Source organism: Heptranchias perlo, chromosome 8, assembly GCF_035084215.1.
Source record: "Heptranchias perlo isolate sHepPer1 chromosome 8, sHepPer1.hap1, whole genome shotgun sequence".
Lineage (NCBI taxonomy): Eukaryota > Metazoa > Chordata > Chondrichthyes > Hexanchiformes > Hexanchidae > Heptranchias > Heptranchias perlo.
This window is the reverse complement of record NC_090332.1, coordinates 34,697,673-34,717,502: the sequence shown is the minus strand read 5'-3', so window position 1 is coordinate 34,717,502 and position 19,830 is coordinate 34,697,673. Positions and strand designations below refer to the sequence as shown.

Below are 19,830 nucleotides of genomic sequence, written 5' to 3'. Positions count from 1 at the left end.
AACCATCAGTGATAATTATAGTTTACACCTGAGCTGTAACACTAAACTAGCACTGCCAGCAAGTAAGGGTGTGGAGATGCCGGTGATGGACTGGGGTTGACAATTGTAAACAATTTTACAACACCAAGTTATAGTCCAACAAATTTATTTTAAATTCCTCACCGTTCACCTGACGAAGGAGGAAGCCTCCGAAAGCTTGTGGAATTTAAAATAAATTTGTTGGACTATAACTTGGTGTTGTAAAATTGTTAGCAAGTAAGGGATTATCCCTCATTTCAAAACATTGGCAATAAAGGCTAAGTCGGAAGGGGCATGACGGTCAGCAAAGGCAAAGGGCAGGGATACTATTGCCTCTCAACCCAATCTGCACGTTCTGTGGCAGAACGTGCAGGAATCATTGCTAAGACAGCAGCTGCAGCCATGATTGTGGCTGGGAGTCATCTTGTCAATTGGACAGGACTCCAACCATACGTTCCCTATTCTACAGCAGGACGGTGACTTATTTCCAAGAATTTGCCAATAGCACTCTGGAACTAATTGCAGAAAGGTGCACAAAGTGCGCCAGGGTGACTTTCTGACCTAATTTTCCCCCTGTCTCTAGAAAACTGTCCAACTTCAATTTGTGCCTTCATCTGATGATTGACTCAAAGTTGAGAACTCGGTGAACTTTCAATGTAGGTTATACACTCAAGCTCTGCAGGGGGCTTTGAACTCACAACCTTCTGACTCAGAGTCAAGAGTGCTACTGCTGGGCCAAGTTGACACATAATGAAGACATAACATATGTCCAAAGCAATTGCCAGACAGGGTTTGCTGTTCATTTCTTGGATGCATGACCGAAAGCTTGCCTAGATCTCAAGACAAGGATAGGCACTCTCAACAGATATGGGAAGTTGGGACTCAGAAATGAGAGTGATCTAAGATATAATAATCTAGGGCAAGAAGGTTAGACAAGACCCAAAACCGTAATTGAAAGCACACTTAAAATGTTCTTTTTGAAACATTTAAATTTATACATTGTCTGGAAAAGCTTGAACAAAACAAATTATAGAAACAAGAAAAATGCTTTTATGTTAAAACTATGAAGGTGTCTAAAAGCATGGAGTATTTCAGCCTCAAAGGCAAAAGCAACATAATACATAGCAATCTGAGTCTTTAAGCAGAAAGATTTAAAGTAGGAGCATAGTGCACATTGTAAAAATACGAGAGGGAATTTTAATCCCTGAGCTTTCAGCCGGTGGAAGGCACGAAGGCTACCCAGCCAGCATTCAGGCAAGACGTGGGGAGGGAGGAGCCCCACAAAAATAATTTTTACACTATCTGTAAAAGACTCTGCTGCTTGCCCACCAGATTTTACTGACGTTCCATCCAGTAGGCCGTTAAAATATATTTGGGATCCTATGTACATCATAGGCCCCCGATTTATATGAATTCATGAGGCTCCTGTTTGAGTTGGGCTAGCTCCTGAAACATTCAAGAAAACAGTGGCATTAAAATGGCTGTGGGGCAGTAAAAGGTTAAGTGTACTGTTTTTCTTTTAACTTCTGTTCCACCAGGTTTTTGCTGGGCGGAGGGAGTTAAAATTCCCTCTATGGAGTCAATACCAATATGGCTACACAGTCTTCTCCAGTCCAAGTTCCCTCTCTGAGCAGTGTGAAATCACAAGGGATTTCTCGCATGGTGGTTCTCTCAAGGACAGACAGACAGAATACCATTAAAGGGCAGCCACCATGCATTCCAGATGAAAACCTCTGGGACATGGATTGACATTCAGCACAGACTGATGGAAAGAAAGTCCTCTTTGGCTGCTGGTTATAAGGATCCTGCATGAAATGAGTCTCAGTAGCCTCAATCCAGTTCCACAACATAAAACTACCCTTAATTGGCACTACATTAATCATCTACTAGATTAATATTCTCACTCAGAAAAACCACAATATAAATAATGTTGGAAATATAAAAATCTCATATTGATGCTATAATAGGTGCTTGTCTGAGGTTGTTGTTGTGACATTTTTAAAGAATAGTAGAAGGAGGTTCACTCTGCAACTAATCATGCTATATCTGACCTGGAAGTGTTTGATGCTGACATTGGGTAACCTCAGAGCCCAAACAGGTCAATTCAGTACTTGGAGACTTCTATCCAGAAGTCAAAGATCCTTTGCAGAGGGAGATTAAGATCTTCTCCACTTAAAATAAGAAATTCCACTTATACAGATACTTAAGACATCTCTCAAAAATATCCCAAACTGCTTCACACATAATGAACAACATTGTGGAGTGACTGTTATTTAGATAAACATGGCAGCCGCTTTGTGCATAGCAGGGTCCTACAAACAACAATAAGAAGAATGACCCAGTTATTTTTTTTCTTTTATGGTATTGGTAGAGGGAGGGCCACTGAGAGAACACTGAGAAGGGGCTTGATCGGGTGGATGCGGTAAGGATGTTCCCAAGGATGGGTGAAACTAGAACTAGGGGGCATAATCTTAGAATAAGGGGCTGCTCTTTCAAAACTGAGATGAGGAGAAACTTCTTCACTCAGAGAGTGGTGGGTCTGTGGAATTTGCTGCCCCAGGAAGCGGTGGAAGCTACATCATTAAATAAATTTAAAACAGAAATAGACAGTTTCCTAGAAGTAAAGGGAATTAGGGGTTACGGGGAGCGGGCAGGAAATTGGACATGAATTTAGATTTGAGGTTAGGATCAGATCAGCCATGATCTTATTGAATGGCGGAGCAGGCTCGAGGGGCCGATTGGCCTACTCCTGCTCCTATTTCTTATGTTCTTATGTTCTTAACCCCCTGCTCTTCTTTGATTGGTGCTGTTGTACCACTATCATTTCCTTGAGCCACTGGAAGAGGCAGATCGTGCTCAATTTTAACATCTCATCCAAACGTTGGCAGCTTCATCAATAAAAGTCTCTTTCAGTACTGTATTGAAGTGTCTGCCTGGGTTATACGCTCAGCTCCTGATATGAAGCTTGATCCCTCAATCTTCTGACTCAGAGATGAGGTGCTGCCAACTCAGTCAAGGTGACAAATTCTGTAGTAGAGACCTTTCACACTGAAGGATAATAACTTAATATGTAACATTACTTCAAATACAAAGCTTCAGTTATGAATATGTATGCTGCAAGATTCTGCTTCACCTTCAGCCAAAATCCCAGATGGAATGTGGGTGATATATCCTACAGCAATCCCAAACATAGACTACCCACTAGTGACCTAATCTCAAACATAAAACTGCTAAAGTATAGAAAAATACCCTGTTAAAGGGTTCAACCTCACAAAATATCGGTATTGAAAATTTCTCATGTTCTAGAGCTTCAAATTGGAAAAATCACATAGGGAAGTTGCACCCCATCAATTAATGACTGAATAGTTGGTAATTGGCTGGGAGGTAGGAGACAGGGAGCAGGGTTAAAGAGAACGTTCTCCGATTGGCGGGATATGACAAGTGGTGTTACCAAAGAATCTGTACTGGGGCCTCAGCTTTTCACCATTTATATTAATGACTTGGATGAAGGAATAGAGTTGTATATCCAAGTTTGCAGATGACACTAAGTTTGAAGCATAGTAAGTTACAAAGAGACATGGATAGACTAGGTGAATGGGGAAAACTATGGCAGGTGGAGTTCAATGTGGAGCAGTGTGAGGTCATTCACTTTGGATTTGAGAAACACAAATGGTGAGAGACTAGGAACCATGGAGGAGCAAAGGGATTTGGGTGTCCATGTGCACAAGTACAAAAAGTAATCAAAAAGGCGAGTGGAATGTTGGCCTTTATCTCAAGGGGGTTGGAATTCAAAAGTGTGGAAGTTGTACAGAACCTTGGTCAAATCCCATCTGGAGTACTGCATTCAGTTCTGGGGACCAAATTATTAAAGGATGGATTTTATTTATGATTAGATGTTCTATCTATTCCTCAAAATTGATGAGGTTCATAGTGTTGTGGTGAAGCACATATATTTATTAAGCTTTTTAAAATTTCAAAATATATTTTATTTCATTGAATTTAAAGTTATATCTATTAAGCATACAGTGCATGCAATAGTACTTAAACATATACTTAAAAGATCATACTTACAACCATACAGATGGTTGGGACTCAAACACATTACAGTTCTGAGCTCAGCATACAAATTGATTAAATCTTTTCAAATACTAACTATTTCTATAACCTGCCACTTTTTATACAATTGTAAACAATTTTACAACACCAAGTTATAGTCCAGCAATTTTATTTTAAATTCACAAGCTTTCGGAGGCTACCTCCTTCCTCAGGTGAATGATGTGGAAATGAAATCCTCGAAATGAAGTCGCATTTATAATTCACAGAACAATGCTTGGTGATTACAGACAGTTTTTTCTACTGCCCGTTGCCAAGGCAATCAGTGTGCAGACAGACAGGTGTTACCTGCCAGGTCTCAGAATATACAAATCACCAAAAAAAACAACAAACAAAAAAAAACAGAGATAGAGAGGTAGAAACATAGAAAAGACAGCAACTGACCCGTTATATTAAAAACAGATAACATTTGTTCGCTGGTGGGGTAATGTGTAGCGTGACATGAACCCAAGATCCCGTTTGAGGCCGTCCTCATGGGTGCGGAACTTGGCTATCAATTTCTGCTCGACGATTTTGCGTTGTCGTGTGTCTCGAAGGCCGCCTTGGAGTACGCTTACCCGAAGGTCAGTGGCTGAATGTCCTTGACTGCTGAAGTGTTCCCCGACTGGGAGGGAACCCTCCTGTTTGGCGATTGTTGCGCGGTGTCCGTTCATCCGTTGTCGCAGTGTCTGCATGGTCTTGCCAATGTACCATGCTCTGGGTACTGCCTCCCAAAGATACACAAAGCCAACACACCCGGACGTCCTATCGTATCAGGCAACGGAACCCTGTGTGAGAACCTCTCTGGATACATCGAGGGCATCCTGAAACCCATCGTACAGGGAACCCCCAGCTTCTGTCGCGACACTACAGACTTCCTACAAAAACTCAGTACCCACGGACCAGTTGAACCAGGAACACTTACCACGATGGACGTCTCGGCACTCTACACCAGTATCCCCCATGATGACGGCATCGCTGCGACAGCATCAATACTCAACACCAACAACAGCCAATCTCCGGACGCCATCCTACAACTCATCCACTTCATCCTGGATCACAATGTCTTCACCTTCAATAACCAGTTCTTTACCCAAACACACGGAACAGCCATGGGGACCAAATTCGCACCCCAATACGCCAACATTTTCATGCACAAGTTCGAGCGGGACTTCTTCACTGCACAAGACCTCCAACCAACACTATACACCAGATACATCGACGACATTTTCTTTCTATGGACCCACGGCGAAGAATCACTGAAGAGACTACACGATAACATCAACAACTTCCATCCCACCATCAAGCTCACCATGGACTACTCCTCAGAATCAGTTTCTTTCTTGGACACACGAATCTCCATCAAAGACGGGCACCTCAGCACCTCACTCTACCGCAAGCCCACAGACAACCTCACGATGCTCCACTTTTTCAGCTTCCACCCTAACCACGTCAAAGAGGCCATCCCCTATGGACAGGCCCTGCGAATACACAGGGTCTGCTCAGACGAGGAGGAACGCGATGGACACCTACAGACGCTGAAAGACGCCCTAGTAAGAACGGGATATGACGCTCGACTCATCGATCGACAGTTCCGACGGGCCACAGCAAAAAATCGCATAGACCTCCTCAGGAGACTAACACGGGACGCAACCAACAGAGTACCCTTTGTCGTCCAGTACTTCCCCGGAGCGGAGAAACTACGCCATGTTCTCTGCAGCCTTCAACATGTCATCAATGACGACGAACACCTCGCTATGGCCATCCCCACACCTCCACTACTCGCCTTTAAACAGCCACCCAACCTCAAACAGACCATCGTTCGCAGCAAATTACCTAGCTTTCAAGAGAACAGCGTCCACGACACCACACAACCCTGCCGCGGTAACCTCTGCAAGACATGCCAGATCATCGACACAGATACCACCATCACACGAGAGGACACCACCCACCAGGTGCATGGTTCATACTCCTGTGACTCGGCCAACGTTGTCTACCTCATACGTTGCAGGAAAGGATGCCCCAGAGCATGGTACATTGGCGAGACCATGCAGACACTGCGACAACGGATGAACGGACACCGCGCAACAATCGCCAAACAGGAGGGTTCCCTCCCAGTCGGGGCACACTTCAGCAGTCAAGGACATTCAGCCACCGACCTTCGGGTAAGCGTACTCCAAGGCGGCCTTCGAGACACACGACAACGCAAAATCGTCGAGCAGAAATTGATAGCCAAGTTCCGCACCCATGAGGACGGCCTCAAACGGGATCTTGGGTTCATGTCACGCTACACGTTACCCCACCAGCGAACAAATGTTATCTGTTTTTAATATAACGGGTCAGTTGCTGTCTTTTCTATGTTTCTACCTCTCTATCTCTGTTTTTTTTTGTTTGTTGTTTTTTTTGGTGATTTGTATATTCTGAGACCTGGCAGGTAACACCTGTCTGTCTGCACACTGATTGCCTTGGCAACGGGCAGTTGAAAAAACTGTCTGTAATCACCAAGCATTGTTCTGTGAATTATAAATGCGACTTCATTTCGAGGATTTCATTTCCACATCGTTCACCTGAGGAAGGAGGTAGCCTCCGAAAGCTTGTGAATTTAAAATAAAATTGCTGGACTATAACTTGGTGTTGTAAAATTGTTTACAATTGTCAACCCCAGTCCATCACCGGCATCTCCATATCATGACTTTTTATACATTTCTTTCATCCCAATTACGTGACAATTCACACGCTTCTGCATCACATGATTATACCAAAAGTTAAAATACAACTCCATATAAGGAGAATTTAATTGAACGTGTCCCTTATCAATAACTTCAGTTAATGGTTTCCTTTTACATTGGGCTAATGAGATTGGTATAACTCCCTTACTTTGTTATCTAATCAATAATTTTGCTCTTATGTATTATTGTTATACCACCAAGTGAATTATAAAAGTATGTCTTTAATTCTGTACCATTCAGCACTAGCTACTTGTTCCAGTCAACAGAAACCTCAAATTAAGAGACAATATTTACCCAGATGTTTTCCTTTTGCAGGAATAACTGTTGTCCGTGCATCCATTATCAAAGCTTACAGCTCCCTGAAACTTATAAACCAGTATGCAATGACATGTCTTTAATTAAGTTCCCTCATTAAGCAGGTGATTACTCCACTCTAAAACTGACCATTACTGTAAGGTCAGTCTCAGTTCAAATTTTAAACGGTCACTACTTTAATATTGAATCATACTTCCCCACTTAACAAACAAAGGCTAAAGACTATCATTACTACAATATAAAGAAAAGTCATAACAGTATTACACTAGCAGGCTTCAAATCAGTCTGATTAACCCTTTCCTTACTGAACCTCAGGAAAGATATATTAGCCTTGGAGAGGGTACAGCGCAGATTCAACAGAATAACAGGGCTTAAAGGGTTAAATTATGAGGACAGGTTGCATAAACTTAGTTTGTATTCCCTTGAGTTTAAAAGCTTGAGGGTAATCTAATAAAAGGTGTTTAAAATGATAAAGGGATTTGATAGGGTAGATACAGAAACTATTTCCATTGTTGGGGGGAATTCAGAACAAGGGGGCATCATTTTAAAATTAGAACTAGGCTGGTTCGACTGTCCAGTTTTATGATTTATGTGATTATTCTATTCTGTGTTTGTTTGCAAAGGACATATGCTAGGAGTTTTCTTGGTTTGTGCCCTGCTTGTAGTAGTTTCTCAGAAAACTGACAGGTTGGATGTCATCTGAATTGGGTTGCCAGATAGATTTAGCAGGAGGCAGTGTAGCAATTGTGGGGCGGCATTGTCTTGTTGTGTCCACCCTTTCGCATTCAGTGGCGTGTCACAGATCTTGCCTTGGCGGAGCCCTCTGTTGTAAGTGCTTTTTAATTAAACTGAGGGTCTTAGAGGTGAGAGAGCAATTTATAATGGTTATTGTAGAGCAAAGATGTGGGGAACAGTTTGAGCTTGCAGCAGCTTCAGTGGAGGGAGAGCCCGGTCTGTTTGACCAGGACAGGAAGAGAATCAATAATTCTTCAGTTCTCCTGCTCCCAGAGCTGGGTAGAAGGGAAGCTAGCAGAAGGGATCATGTTTGGGGAATGGAAGGTTGTTTCCCATGATGGTGGCCGTGGGCTCATCCGTAGCACTTCCCATTGCTGCGTGGGGTCTTCATTTCACACTATTTTGCTAGGTTTTTACTCGTGCTTGTGCAGATTTTGGGCAAAAGGCTGGCAGCCAGAAGGAGCTCTCTTAAGCTGCAGTACTGCTCATGCTGTTGGTGGAAGTCTTGAAAGTTCAAGTGTGGTAGCTGCATGTTTCTATTTATGAAACAATGTAATGTTGGCTAGCTACGACAGTTTCATGTCAAAACCAATCCAACTTGTCTCCACCCAAAGCATTTTAGCTAAGTTGTGTAGGAGTTTGTGTAGAAGGTGTGTTGTCCAAGAAACCTAAAGTGACCGGGGCGGGGTGGGGTGGGGGGGGAAGCTGCTGATTCCGAGGGTTTGTTGAATAGACCACAGAAGGGGATGTCATCATCTTATTCTGAATAAAAAATACTGCAATCACAATGTATCTGATTGTCTAATCTCAGAAGGTTTTCTTCAGATTCATGTTGGTGGTTAAATAGTTTTGGTAAGAGATCTGCTTCTCTTGCCACAGCATCTGCTATTTTTCTGTCTTCACCCAGAATCGCCTCACCTGCTTGAAAGAAGGTAAAACAAACCATGATGGATTATGAGTACTTCAAATTAATGGTTACTGGTCAAAGCCTGCAAAGAAAGATTGTATACATGAAGGAAACACCAGTCTATGTATATGCCCTTGCACAACGTTGAAGATTCTAACATTGCTCCAATTGAACTGGTTTTCCAGGTCATAAACCTTGAAATACAGAACCCCCTCCTGGTCCAGCAGGCATTCCAATTTTGCATTACTGTCCACCAAGCAGTAATTCGAAACGCAGATGCAACTTGCAGCCACCTCCAACTGGTTCTTTGTCTGAATGGCAGAAAAGAAGATTTCTGACAGTTGAAACTTAAAAGTTACTACACTGGCCTACATTTTGATTTTTATTCAACATAAAGTCTTAATCGTAAAGTGTCTCCAATGTTGATGGTTTATGGGAGTGACATTAATTCTCTTTGGTTTAAGAATGCATATTTTGATTCATGTCACTCTTAGAAATAAAATTAGAAATACATATTTAATGGGGTTTACAATCTGGATCTCACTCCTATCACTTGTCCCTCTACTCTTCCTCAACTACATCATCCACAGTCATGTGATCAGCTTCCACATGTATGCTGATGACACCCAGCTCGACCTCTCGAATGCCTCTCTGCTATCTGTCTGCTTGTCCCACATTTAGTCTTGGATAAATCCAATAGGAAATTCAGGAGAAACTTCTTTACCCAAAGAGTGGTAATAATGTGGAACGCACTACCTCAAGGAGTAGTTGAGGCAAATAGCATAGATGCATTTAAGGGGAAGCTAGATGAGCACATGAGGGAGAAAGGAATAGAAGGGTATGCTGATAGGGTTAGATGAAGAGGAGTAGGAGAAGGCTCGTATAGAACATAAACACTGGCATAGATCAGTTGGGTTGAATGGCCTGTTTCTGTGCTGTAGACTTGATGTAACTCGATGGATGAGCCACAATTTCCTTCAGTTAAGCATTGGGAAGAAGGAAGCCATCGTTTTGGCCCCTGCCACAAATTCCGTACTCTCGCCGTCAACTTCATCTGCCTGTCCAGCCACTGTCTCAGGCTAAACCAGATTGTTTGTAATTTCAGTGTCCTGTTAGACCCTGAGCTGACCTTACAACACCATGCCCTCCAACATAAAGACCGCCCATTTCCACCTCCGTAACATTGCCCAACTTCAGCTCATCTAATGCTGAAACTGTCATCCAAGTCCTTGTCACTTCCAGATTGAACTATTCTAATGCTTTCCTGGCTGGCCTTCCATTCTTCACCCTCTGCAAACTTCAGCTCATCCAAAAATCAGCTGTATGTATCCTATCCCACACTATGGCTCACTCGCACAGAACCCATGACCTCACTGTCGCACTTTGGCTCCCAGTCTCCCAACGCCTTAGATTTAAAATTTTCATCCTTGTGTTTAAATCCCTTCATGGCCTCGACTCTCCCCATCTCTGTAACTTTCTCTAATGCTAAAACACCCCCTTCCCAAACTTCTCGTTTCTCTGAAGGGGGGTGGGGGGGGGGAAGAACTTGCAACTTTTCCTGTGCCTGCCATTGTCCACAATCTTCATTTATGGTTGTCTGCAGCCAAAGTGCACCTCCACTTTAAGAGGTGCAGGTTGCCTTTAAATGACATCAGCAATGCGCATTATTAACCCCACCCTCCCTCCAATTAGGCGAGCTGCCAATAAATAGCATCAATAGCACTAGCAGGCTGCCTATTTTATTTTAATTAATCAGGGGCATCAATGTGGGACCTTAGTTAGATCCACGTGATCGGGCATATACTCTGAGCACAGCACCCATTCTTCACCTAAAAACAGACTTAAACCAATTTCTACCCCTAGGCAAACTCTGTTCCCTAGCCACCAACTCCATCCCTCTCCTTGGCTACTGTCTGAGGCTGAACCAGACTGTTCGCAATCTTGGCATCCTATTTGACCCTGAGATGAGCTTCCAACCACGTATGTGCTCCATCACTAAGGCTGCCTACTTCTACCTCTGTAACAGCGCCCGTCTCCACCTCTGCCTCAGTTCATCTGCTGCTGAAACCCTCATCCATGCCTTTGTTACCTCTACACTTGACTATTCAAATGCTCTCCTGGCTGGCCTCCCATCTTGCACCCTCCATAAGCTTGAGCTCATCCAAAGCTCTGCTGCCCATATCCCTAACTCGCATCAAGTCCTGTTCACCCAGCACCCCTGTGCTCGCTGATCTACATTGACTCCTGGTCCGGGAACACCTCAGTTTGAAAATTCTCATCCTTGTTTTCAAATCCCTCCATGGCCTCGCCCTTCCCTATCTCGGTAATCTCCTCCAGCCCTACAAGCCTCTGGGATCTCTGCGCTCCTCCAATTCTGGCCTCTTGTGCATCACCGATTTTAATCGTTGCACCATTGGCGGCTATGCCTTCAGCTGCCTAGGCCCTAAGCTCTGGAATTGCCTCCCTTAACCTCTCTGTTGCTCTCTCCTCCTTTAAGACACTCCTTAAAACTTATCTCTTTGACCAAGCTTTTGGTTACCTGTCCTAATATCTCCTTATGTGGCTCAGTGTCAAATTTTGTTTGAGAATTGCTCCTGTAAAGCGCCTTGGGATGTTTTACTATGTTAAAGGGGCATGTTGTTGTTGTAGTGTAAATTTATTTAGCTTGACACCATATTGATATAAGTGGGTACAAAATTTACAAGCCTCATGCACAAAATTGAATGTAATTTGCCACCTTCTGTAATGGGGAAAAAGGCGCCAAAAAGGATAGAATCCAGGGATGAAAATAACTTCTACCTGGCCGGAAGCCAAAAGAAAAGAACAAACAACATCTCTGGGGTCTGCTGTTCCCCACTCCTTTGCTGAAGGTGGTGATGCGACAGTTGGGGTGCAAGCTATATATAAAGATAATTAAAATCATTGTTTACCGATTTTCACAAGAAGTTTATGGGTTCTTACATGTTTGTGGATTGTAGTTATTTAATAGCTAGGAGCAGCAACTATCCATATGTGATTATTTCCTGTCTGTGTCTTATTATGTAAAATTTGAATGATGGGGAAATAAATGCTGAAATCAAATTTAAAACCAAAATAAAGGCTGGCTTGGGAAGACCTCCTTTTCTTGCCCACAGTACTGTCTACCTTAAAAAATAAAATATAGAATTGAAAATCTGTTTCTTTTTGTTACCCGAATCTGTTGCACTACCTCAGCGTCCCATCTGGCTCAGCTGATGCTGAACATTTTCCAGACTTGGCCATATCTAAGACTCCAGGAGAAGAAATCTTGGCAAACACAATTGAACACAACTGCTTCAAGCATATCCTTGCAACAACTGCCATCAAGGCTCATAAAAGTGATGTCTGTTAACAGTGCAAATAATTGTGGGTCGTCATTTAGCATTACTATGTCTTTTTGTTAGCCTCTTGCTTGTTTTTTGAGGTTTTGCGATGCTAGGGTTGCCGACCTTCCCGGATGCTGCTGCAAGCAGCCCAGGAGATCCACGTGTTTTAAATTTCCCACCACATCAGCGCCCCCCCAGCTCCATGACATCGCCAGCTGCTGCCGCAGAGAACCCTCCAGCTCGGTGTCATAACCACCCCCCCTCCCATTAAAGGGCTAAGTGAATGAAACCTGGGGATTTTATGATGTGTAAATAGTGAAAGATTGTTTCCACGGAGGGCAAATGGGGAACAAGGAGACAGAGATTGAGGATTGTCACTGGAAGAACCAAGGAGGAAGGGAGAAGGAAGGTTCTTGAACTGAAGGCTATTAGACTATGGTATGCTTCACCACAAGTGGCTATTGAAGTATAGATTAGAACATTGTTTAAAAAGGAAGGGGATAAATATTTGAAAAGGAGAACTATAAAAGGATCTGTGGGGAAAGGAGTTAGAGGAGAGAGAGCCTGAATGGCCTCCTCCTGTGCTGTAATTTCTACCATTTAATGAAAATTCTCCTTTGTTGAGTCTGAGCCCAGGGAGTGGTTTAGAAATGTTGGAGGGAGAAAGAAAAGACTTGCATTTATGTAGCATCTTTCACGACCTCTGGACATCCCAAAGTGCTTTACAGCCAATTAAGTACTTTTGAAGTGTAGTTACTGTTGTAGTATAGGAAACACAGCAGTCAATTTGCGCACAGCAAGGTGTTGATGACCAGATGATCGGTTTTAGCGCTATCAGTTGTGGGATAAATATTTGCATGGATATCAGGGAGAACTTCCCTGCTCTTCGAAATATTACCATGGGATCTTTTACGTCCACCCAAGAAGGCAGCCGGGGCCTTGGTTTAACGACTCATCTAAAAGATGCACCTCTGACAGTGCAGCACTGGAGTGTCAGTCTAGATTTTTGTGCTTCAGTCTCTGGAGTGAGACTTGAACTCACAACCTTCTGATTCAGATGTGTGAGGGCTACCACAGCCACAGCTGACAAAAAAGTGGCATTGACCAGGGAGCCAGACTGCACCTTGTGCAGTGTAAGGGATTCTGGCTCTAGTTTCAGAGTGAATATCAGCAAGTTATAGGATTACTATTAGTTATAGTTGGGATATTGGCATGACACCAATTATTACCAGTTACATATGGACTATCAGTGAGGTATTGTCTTACTGTTGGTTATGAGAGGAATCAGAGTGTTATCAATATTACTATTAGTTATCAATGTAATTTCAGTGAGTTACCATTAGTTACTGATGTAATCAAAGATCCTCCCACCTCTGGTTTCCCCTCTGCGAATCGCTTCCCCAACCTCTGGCTTCCCCTCTGCAAATCGCTTCCCCCACCTCTGGTTTCCCCTCTGCGAATTGCTTCCCCAACCTCTGGCTTCCTCCACCTCTGGTTTCCTCTCTGCAAATCGCTTCCCCAACCTTTGGCTTCCCCCACCTCTGGTTTCCCCTCTGCAAATCGCTTCCCCCACCTCTGGTTTCCCCTCTGCAAATCGCTTCCCCCCACCTCTGGTTTCCCCTCTGCAAATCGCTTCCCCCCACCTCTGGTTTCCCCTCTGCAAATCGCTTCCCCCCACCTCTGGTTTCCCCTCTGCAAATCGCTTCCCCCCACCTCTGGTTTCCCCTCTGCAAATCGCTTCCCCCCACCTCTGGTTTCCCCTCTGCAAATCGCTTCCCCCCACCTCTGGTTTCCCCTCTGCAAATCGCTTCCCCCCACCTCTGGTTTCCCCTCTGCAAATCGCTTCCCCCCACCTCTGGTTTCCCCTCTGCAAATCGCTTCCCCCCACCTCTGGTTTCCCCTCTGCAAATCGCTTCCCCCCACCTCTGGTTTCCCCTCTGCAAATCGCTTCCCCCCACCTCTGGTTTCCCCTCTGCAAATCGCTTCCCCCCACCTCTGGTTTCCCCTCTGCAAATCGCTTCCCCCCACCTCTGGTTTCCCCTCTGCAAATCGCTTCCCCCCACCTCTGGTTTCCCCTCTGCAAATCGCTTCCCCCCACCTCTGGTTTCCCCTCTGCAAATCGCTTCCCCCACCTCTGGTTTCCCCTCTGCAAATCGCTTCCCCCACCTCTGGTTTCCCCTCTGCAAATCGCTTCCCCCACCTCTGGTTTCCCCTCTGCAAATCGCTTCCCCCACCTCTGGTTTCCCCTCTGCAAATCGCTTCCCCCACCTCTGGTTTCCCCTCTGCAAATCGCTTCCCCCACCTCTGGTTTCCCCTCTGCAAATCGCTTCCTCCACCTCTGGTTTCCCCTCTGCGAATCACTTCCTCACCTCTGGATTCCCTTCTTCACCTGCTCACAGATGATCTCCTGGTTCTCAGAACTTCAGCCGCTGGCGTGAAACCACAAGCAAAGATGCTCAACTAGAGGGGACTCAACCTTTATAAGGCAAATGCAATACCATTTGCAGATGTCATGTGATTGGATGTCACATGATAACCATGAACGATGAGGAAAGAAGAAATCATGCATTTATATAGTGCTTTTTACGATCTCAGAATGTCGCAAAGCACTTTACAGCTATTGAAGTGAGGTCACTGTTATAATGTAGGAAACATGGCAGCCAATTTGCGCACAGCAAGGTACCACAAACAGCAATGAGATAATGACCAGATAATCTGTTTTCGTGATGTCGATTAAGGGATAAATGTTGGCCAGAACACCAGGGAGAGCTCCTCTGCTCTTCTTCGAAATAGTGCCACGGGATCTTTTGCATCCAACTGAGAAGGTAAACAGGGCCTCAGTTTAACATCTCATCTGAAAGATGGCACCTCCGACAATGCAGCACTCCCTCACTACTGCACTGGAGTGTCAGCCTAGATTTTACACTCAAGTCTTTGTAGCGGGATTTGGACCCTTAACCTTCTGACTCACAAAATAAAAACTGGAAAACACTTGAATAGTCTGTTTGTTTTAAATGAGCTGTAAAAACCGACTTAACGGTGCTTAATACATCCTTGTAATTTACTGTGAAATGCCTTGGATCTCTTTTTAAGGCGCTTTATAAATGCAAGTTGTTACCACCTGCAGACCCAAACCTGTATTTTACCATGAGCAAAGTCAGAGGGCGCTGCTCTAGACTGCAGTCGCTTTATTTATATAATTGAAAAAAAAACACAAGTTGGTTCCTGCCTCTCCTCCCGCGTTCTCTTCCTTTGTTCCGGAGCGTGCCTTGGAGGCACGCCTGACGTCGTGCGTAGTGCGTGCGGGGGGGTGTTCGGGTTCGGCCGGTTACGTGAAGGCTGGAGATTGTAGTCGGGACACAAGGAGAACGTTCTGAGAGTAAAATTGGCCGGGGTTCGGGTTCGGGAACGGGAACGGCGGGCAGTGACTGCGCAGCGCTGAGCCCCGCGCTCTGACCCTGCGAGCCATGTGAGACCTACAGTATGTGTGTTAATTGTTTAGCTGGGCTGCGACTTCGCTTAATTGTGGGGGGGTTTTTTTGCGGTGGGGGGGGGGGGGGGACGGACTCTAGACAGTAAAGCAGCCGGGTCATTTTCAAAAGGGGATCTTGCTTGTCCATTTCTTAGCATTGAGACTTCACTAAGCCTCTTATATCTTTCAATTGAGGGAGCCGTGGGATTACCATCGCGAGATTATTTGTATTTTTTTTATATAGGTGGGGGAGAAGGAGGGAACGTTTAATGTTGTAGTTGATCGACTTGAAAGTGAATATCGTAGGTTTGAAGTGTTTTTCTAAAATAGGCATGGCACTGAGTGAGGGAAGGGTTAGTTAGCACTTATCAGCTGGGGGGTATTGTGAACAAAATAATCACCGATTGGTTTATTTGTATTCTTTTCGTGTCTTATCATTCTTGATAGGAAACCAGCTTCTTCTTGGCCCAGTGGCTTCAGGCAGCTGATGCTCATCCCCGTTATAGCTGTGAGTAACTGCCCAGACGGTCAGTCCATGACCCCTCAGCTCCCTCTATAGTAACCATCCAGCGTCCTCTCGCCGTTCACTGCATCTCGGTCTTATTTCCATTTATAGATACTGGGTCACAAACAACATAGGTAAGGTTGTGTTTAATATTTCTGTTTGGATTGGGTGGTTCAGATATTATTCTAGTTTTAATTTTGCTCGATCGCATTTACAAAACCGTGGGCGTGGAAGTCATGAGCAAATCGTGCTGTTTCTATCAGACATTTATCCAGGCGATATAGAAAGTAAGTCGCCTGCTTTTTGGCAGTCGTGACAAAAGTATGAGGACGAGACAGTTTAGAGGGATAAAGTGCACCCTTGTGAGTGTAATCGGCAAGATTCCTGGCCAGGATTCCCAAATTTGAATGATCTGTATTTAGCCTGCGACTGTAAATTTAATCCGGGACTATCTTTTGGTTTTGTCTTTTGTAATCCAAAGACATTTTTTTTTGTTTTTGTTAAACCGATTAAAGGAAATAGAAATACAAAGTAGTGACGCAACTGGGGCGTGCGCTACTCCAATGTCCACTCCACTGATGCGTTCGTTATATTAAGTGCCTGCCTTTCAAAGTCGAAGTTTTCAGAAGTTAAAATTTGGAACGTCTCCTGTTAAATATATGTTGAGGTTAATTTCCCTTCTAATTGACCTTCACAGCACCACTCTCGTTATTGCCAATGAGAATCTGTTAATTGTTCATTTATGAATGTATTATGAAAGTTGAATGTATCTTACTCTAAATCCTATTTTTTTCAGTTCTTTGACTTAGGGCTGTAGGAGATGGTTTATAATTCCCATTTTCATAAGAATGAAATGTATGATGAGTGGATGGGATTAATATTCCATGTTTTATTTTTAATTTGGGAAAGAAGGGTTCAGTGAGAAGAGGTATTTGTACTTTTGCAAATTAATTCTGAATTGCTCTAACAAAGCTTCCAAACAGAAAAATTGTTTTTTTTTGGTTGCAGTTCTCAAGTAACTTTGGCCTTCTAGACTAAAACCTGTAGGCTTAGTCATAAACGGTGGTTTATGTATGCTTATTGTGTTGTGTTCCCAAATGCAGGATGATGCTTTTGCAAATTAGCTGCTGATAATGTCGAGTAAGTGTACAGTTACACTGCTGTTGTAAAGCAAAAATTATTGTAAAACTCTACAGTCAGATCCTAATCTGGTTCCAGTATGCAGTGGTATGAGACACCCAGAGGAGACTGTCACACCCGCTTGGGCATGCCACTGAGAGGAGTATAATTCCAGTCCAGTCCTGTGCAGTGTCAGTTTAACAAGTGCTCAGGTGGTCTATTGGATTTCCTAGGTATTTTATAAACTTTAGCTTTTTTAATGTTTTGAAAAAGCAAATGCTCCTCCCTGCACTCAAAACATAAACATTTTTGCAGTATTGACAGAGCAGCCGGTGTGTAATTCACAGCCAACAGTATAACTCCAGTGTTGCTAGCTTCAAATCCCACTGCAGTAATGGAATATAACCACAGCCTAAGCACGACCAAATATTGTGCATATAACCACACTTTCCCAAAGGTTTTTGTGATAGTTAACCCACTTATGTTTGACTAGGCCAGTTTTGTACAGTACATTTTTTAGTTGTGATTTGGACTTGTTTTTATTGTACACTGTGACCTTGGCAGCCAATGCCCTATGGGCAGTAGCTGTTCTGCTCCCTAGATAGTTCTCAGCCTTCATTTCAAGCTCTGCAACTGCTGAATTCTACTTCATAATGTTCAGCATTGCAAGGTTAGGCAATTGTTTTTAGATCAATTGCAAGATACACCTTTTTTTATACTCTGTCCAGCTTTTACATATGATAGGTACCAATACTCTTCATAGGAGTTCCTTTGACTGATGTTACCAGTACTTTTTAACTATAATCTGTAAGGTTATCACAGATGTTCATGTAGAACTTCAATACTAATTAAAGTGACCGAGATAAATAACTGCACCCTTTTTTATGGTCTTTGCTGCAGAATACATAATTTGTAATTGATTTTTTTGCATTTTGTACAAAAATCTTTCATTATTTCTACAGAACCAGGCAGAGGAGGTAGAGGCATGGCAATGAACAGAAAAGACATTCAGCGTGGGAGCTGGATATTGGTGAAAGGGACACTCCGATTTGTTTTTATGATCATCAACAACTTGGTTGCGATTCCATCCTATGTTTTGTATTTTATAGTCCTTCAGCCATTGAAATTACTTAATATTAAACTGTTCTGGCGTGTGGAAGGAATAATGTTCAAATGGCTGCTGGCTATGGTATCTTCATGGGGTTGGACAGCAGGCTACACAGGTAAGAATTTAAGAGATGCGTGTGTGTACAGATCTTTGCATTGCTAAATGAAGTACAATTTGAAATATTTGTACAGTGGTAGTATTTGTGTACATGTGCTAATCTTGGAGTAGAAATCAATAAATGACCAACAAATATGTTTATTTTTCCACTTCTCAAACACTTGTCCCTATCCATTCTGTTGTGAAGCAGGTTGGAAGGTAATCTGACCCAACAACTTGTCAGTCTTGCTCTGACCACTAGCTGCGAGGAGCAGTGAGAATATTTATGTAGGACTTGTCCACTGACTATATTTTTAAAAATGTTATTCCTCCCACCCCGTGGGCAGTATCCTGATCCACTTAGCACCTTGTCCTGACACTACTGAATGCAATGAGGAACTTATAGAGAAATGTATGGTGCCTGCAGCAAACAAACATTCATTGTCTTTTTTTAAAGATTTGTTTTTGTAAAAAGGTATGTTCCAAAGAATAATTAGGGAAACCTATTGTTACTGACGTACCACTATTCAGTACTGAGCAACACTAGCTTACCTACAGTGATTTCTCCTTGGAGTTTAATTCTGTAGGAATTATGGGGTTATATTTTTCTTTGGTAACTTAAGCAGAAAAAACAGACACGAGTATGAAAAGTATGTTCAAAATCTACCTCATCGATCATGCTTTCTGTCATTTCCTGTAACTTCTACTGCGCACTGTCTGTTTTTGTTTCTGTGAAGTACCGTGGGACTTTTTGCTGTGTTAAAGACACTACAAGATGCTGTTGATCATGATTTTTTATTTGCTAGAATTGGTGAGTGGTGGAAAATACATAATTATGTGGGGATAACCCTGCTGCTAAGAATTTCTGTTCATTGAAGTATTGTTGAGTGATGCTACCTTTTTCCCCTCTCCTCCTTTCTTTGTTCCCTATGACGCACCTTTCCTTTGGCTAGTGGCTTAATCCAATATGTCTGCTTCTGATACACTCAAAGTAGCCACTAGAAGGTGTATGATGGTCATCCTGCATAATTCCCCAGCTCCCCATGGATGTGGAGGATGTGCTTAATTGACTTGAAATAGTTGAAATCAGTACATGGTGCACAGAACTGAAGAGTCAAACATTTTGCTCAGCAGTACATCTGGTTCTTAGGAAACATTTCTAATAGCAATAAATGGGTACAGTTAAGATTATTAGTAAAGAATGTGTTCTGAGTCATCTTCCTGTACATGAGTAATGCTGTAGAAATGTATGTTGTTGAGCTTAAGAAAAGACTGTGATGACACTGCTTGGAGATTGGGAAAGTTCAACAAGGCTTAGTTGTTATTTGACTTGTATCATAGCACTGTGGCATATTACAACAATTTGTTCTGCTAAATTCTGCTTGTTCCC

The 19,830-nt window shown here is 43.2% G+C and overlaps 1 protein-coding gene across 7 annotated transcripts in view; it reads left to right on the top strand.

Annotated features, from left to right (window-relative positions):
- The first annotated feature begins 15,440 nt into the window (after positions 1 to 15,440).
- The window catches only part of lpgat1 (lysophosphatidylglycerol acyltransferase 1), an 81,808-nt gene continuing 77,418 nt past the window's right edge, over positions 15,441 to 19,830 (top strand). For 2 of the 7 annotated variants that reach the window (XR_010963659.1, XM_067988954.1), the window contains exons 1-3: positions 15,441 to 15,621; positions 16,060 to 16,251; positions 18,199 to 18,459. Coding sequence is in view for 6 of the 7 variants with exons in the window: in XM_067988954.1 (XP_067845055.1) it covers positions 18,222 to 18,459 (238 nt within the window). In the remaining variant the exon portion in view is untranslated. The remainder of the gene's footprint in view (positions 15,622 to 16,059; positions 16,252 to 18,198; positions 18,460 to 19,830) is intronic. The other 5 variants (XM_067988952.1, XM_067988949.1, XM_067988951.1 and 2 more) reach the window with 5 other exon arrangements.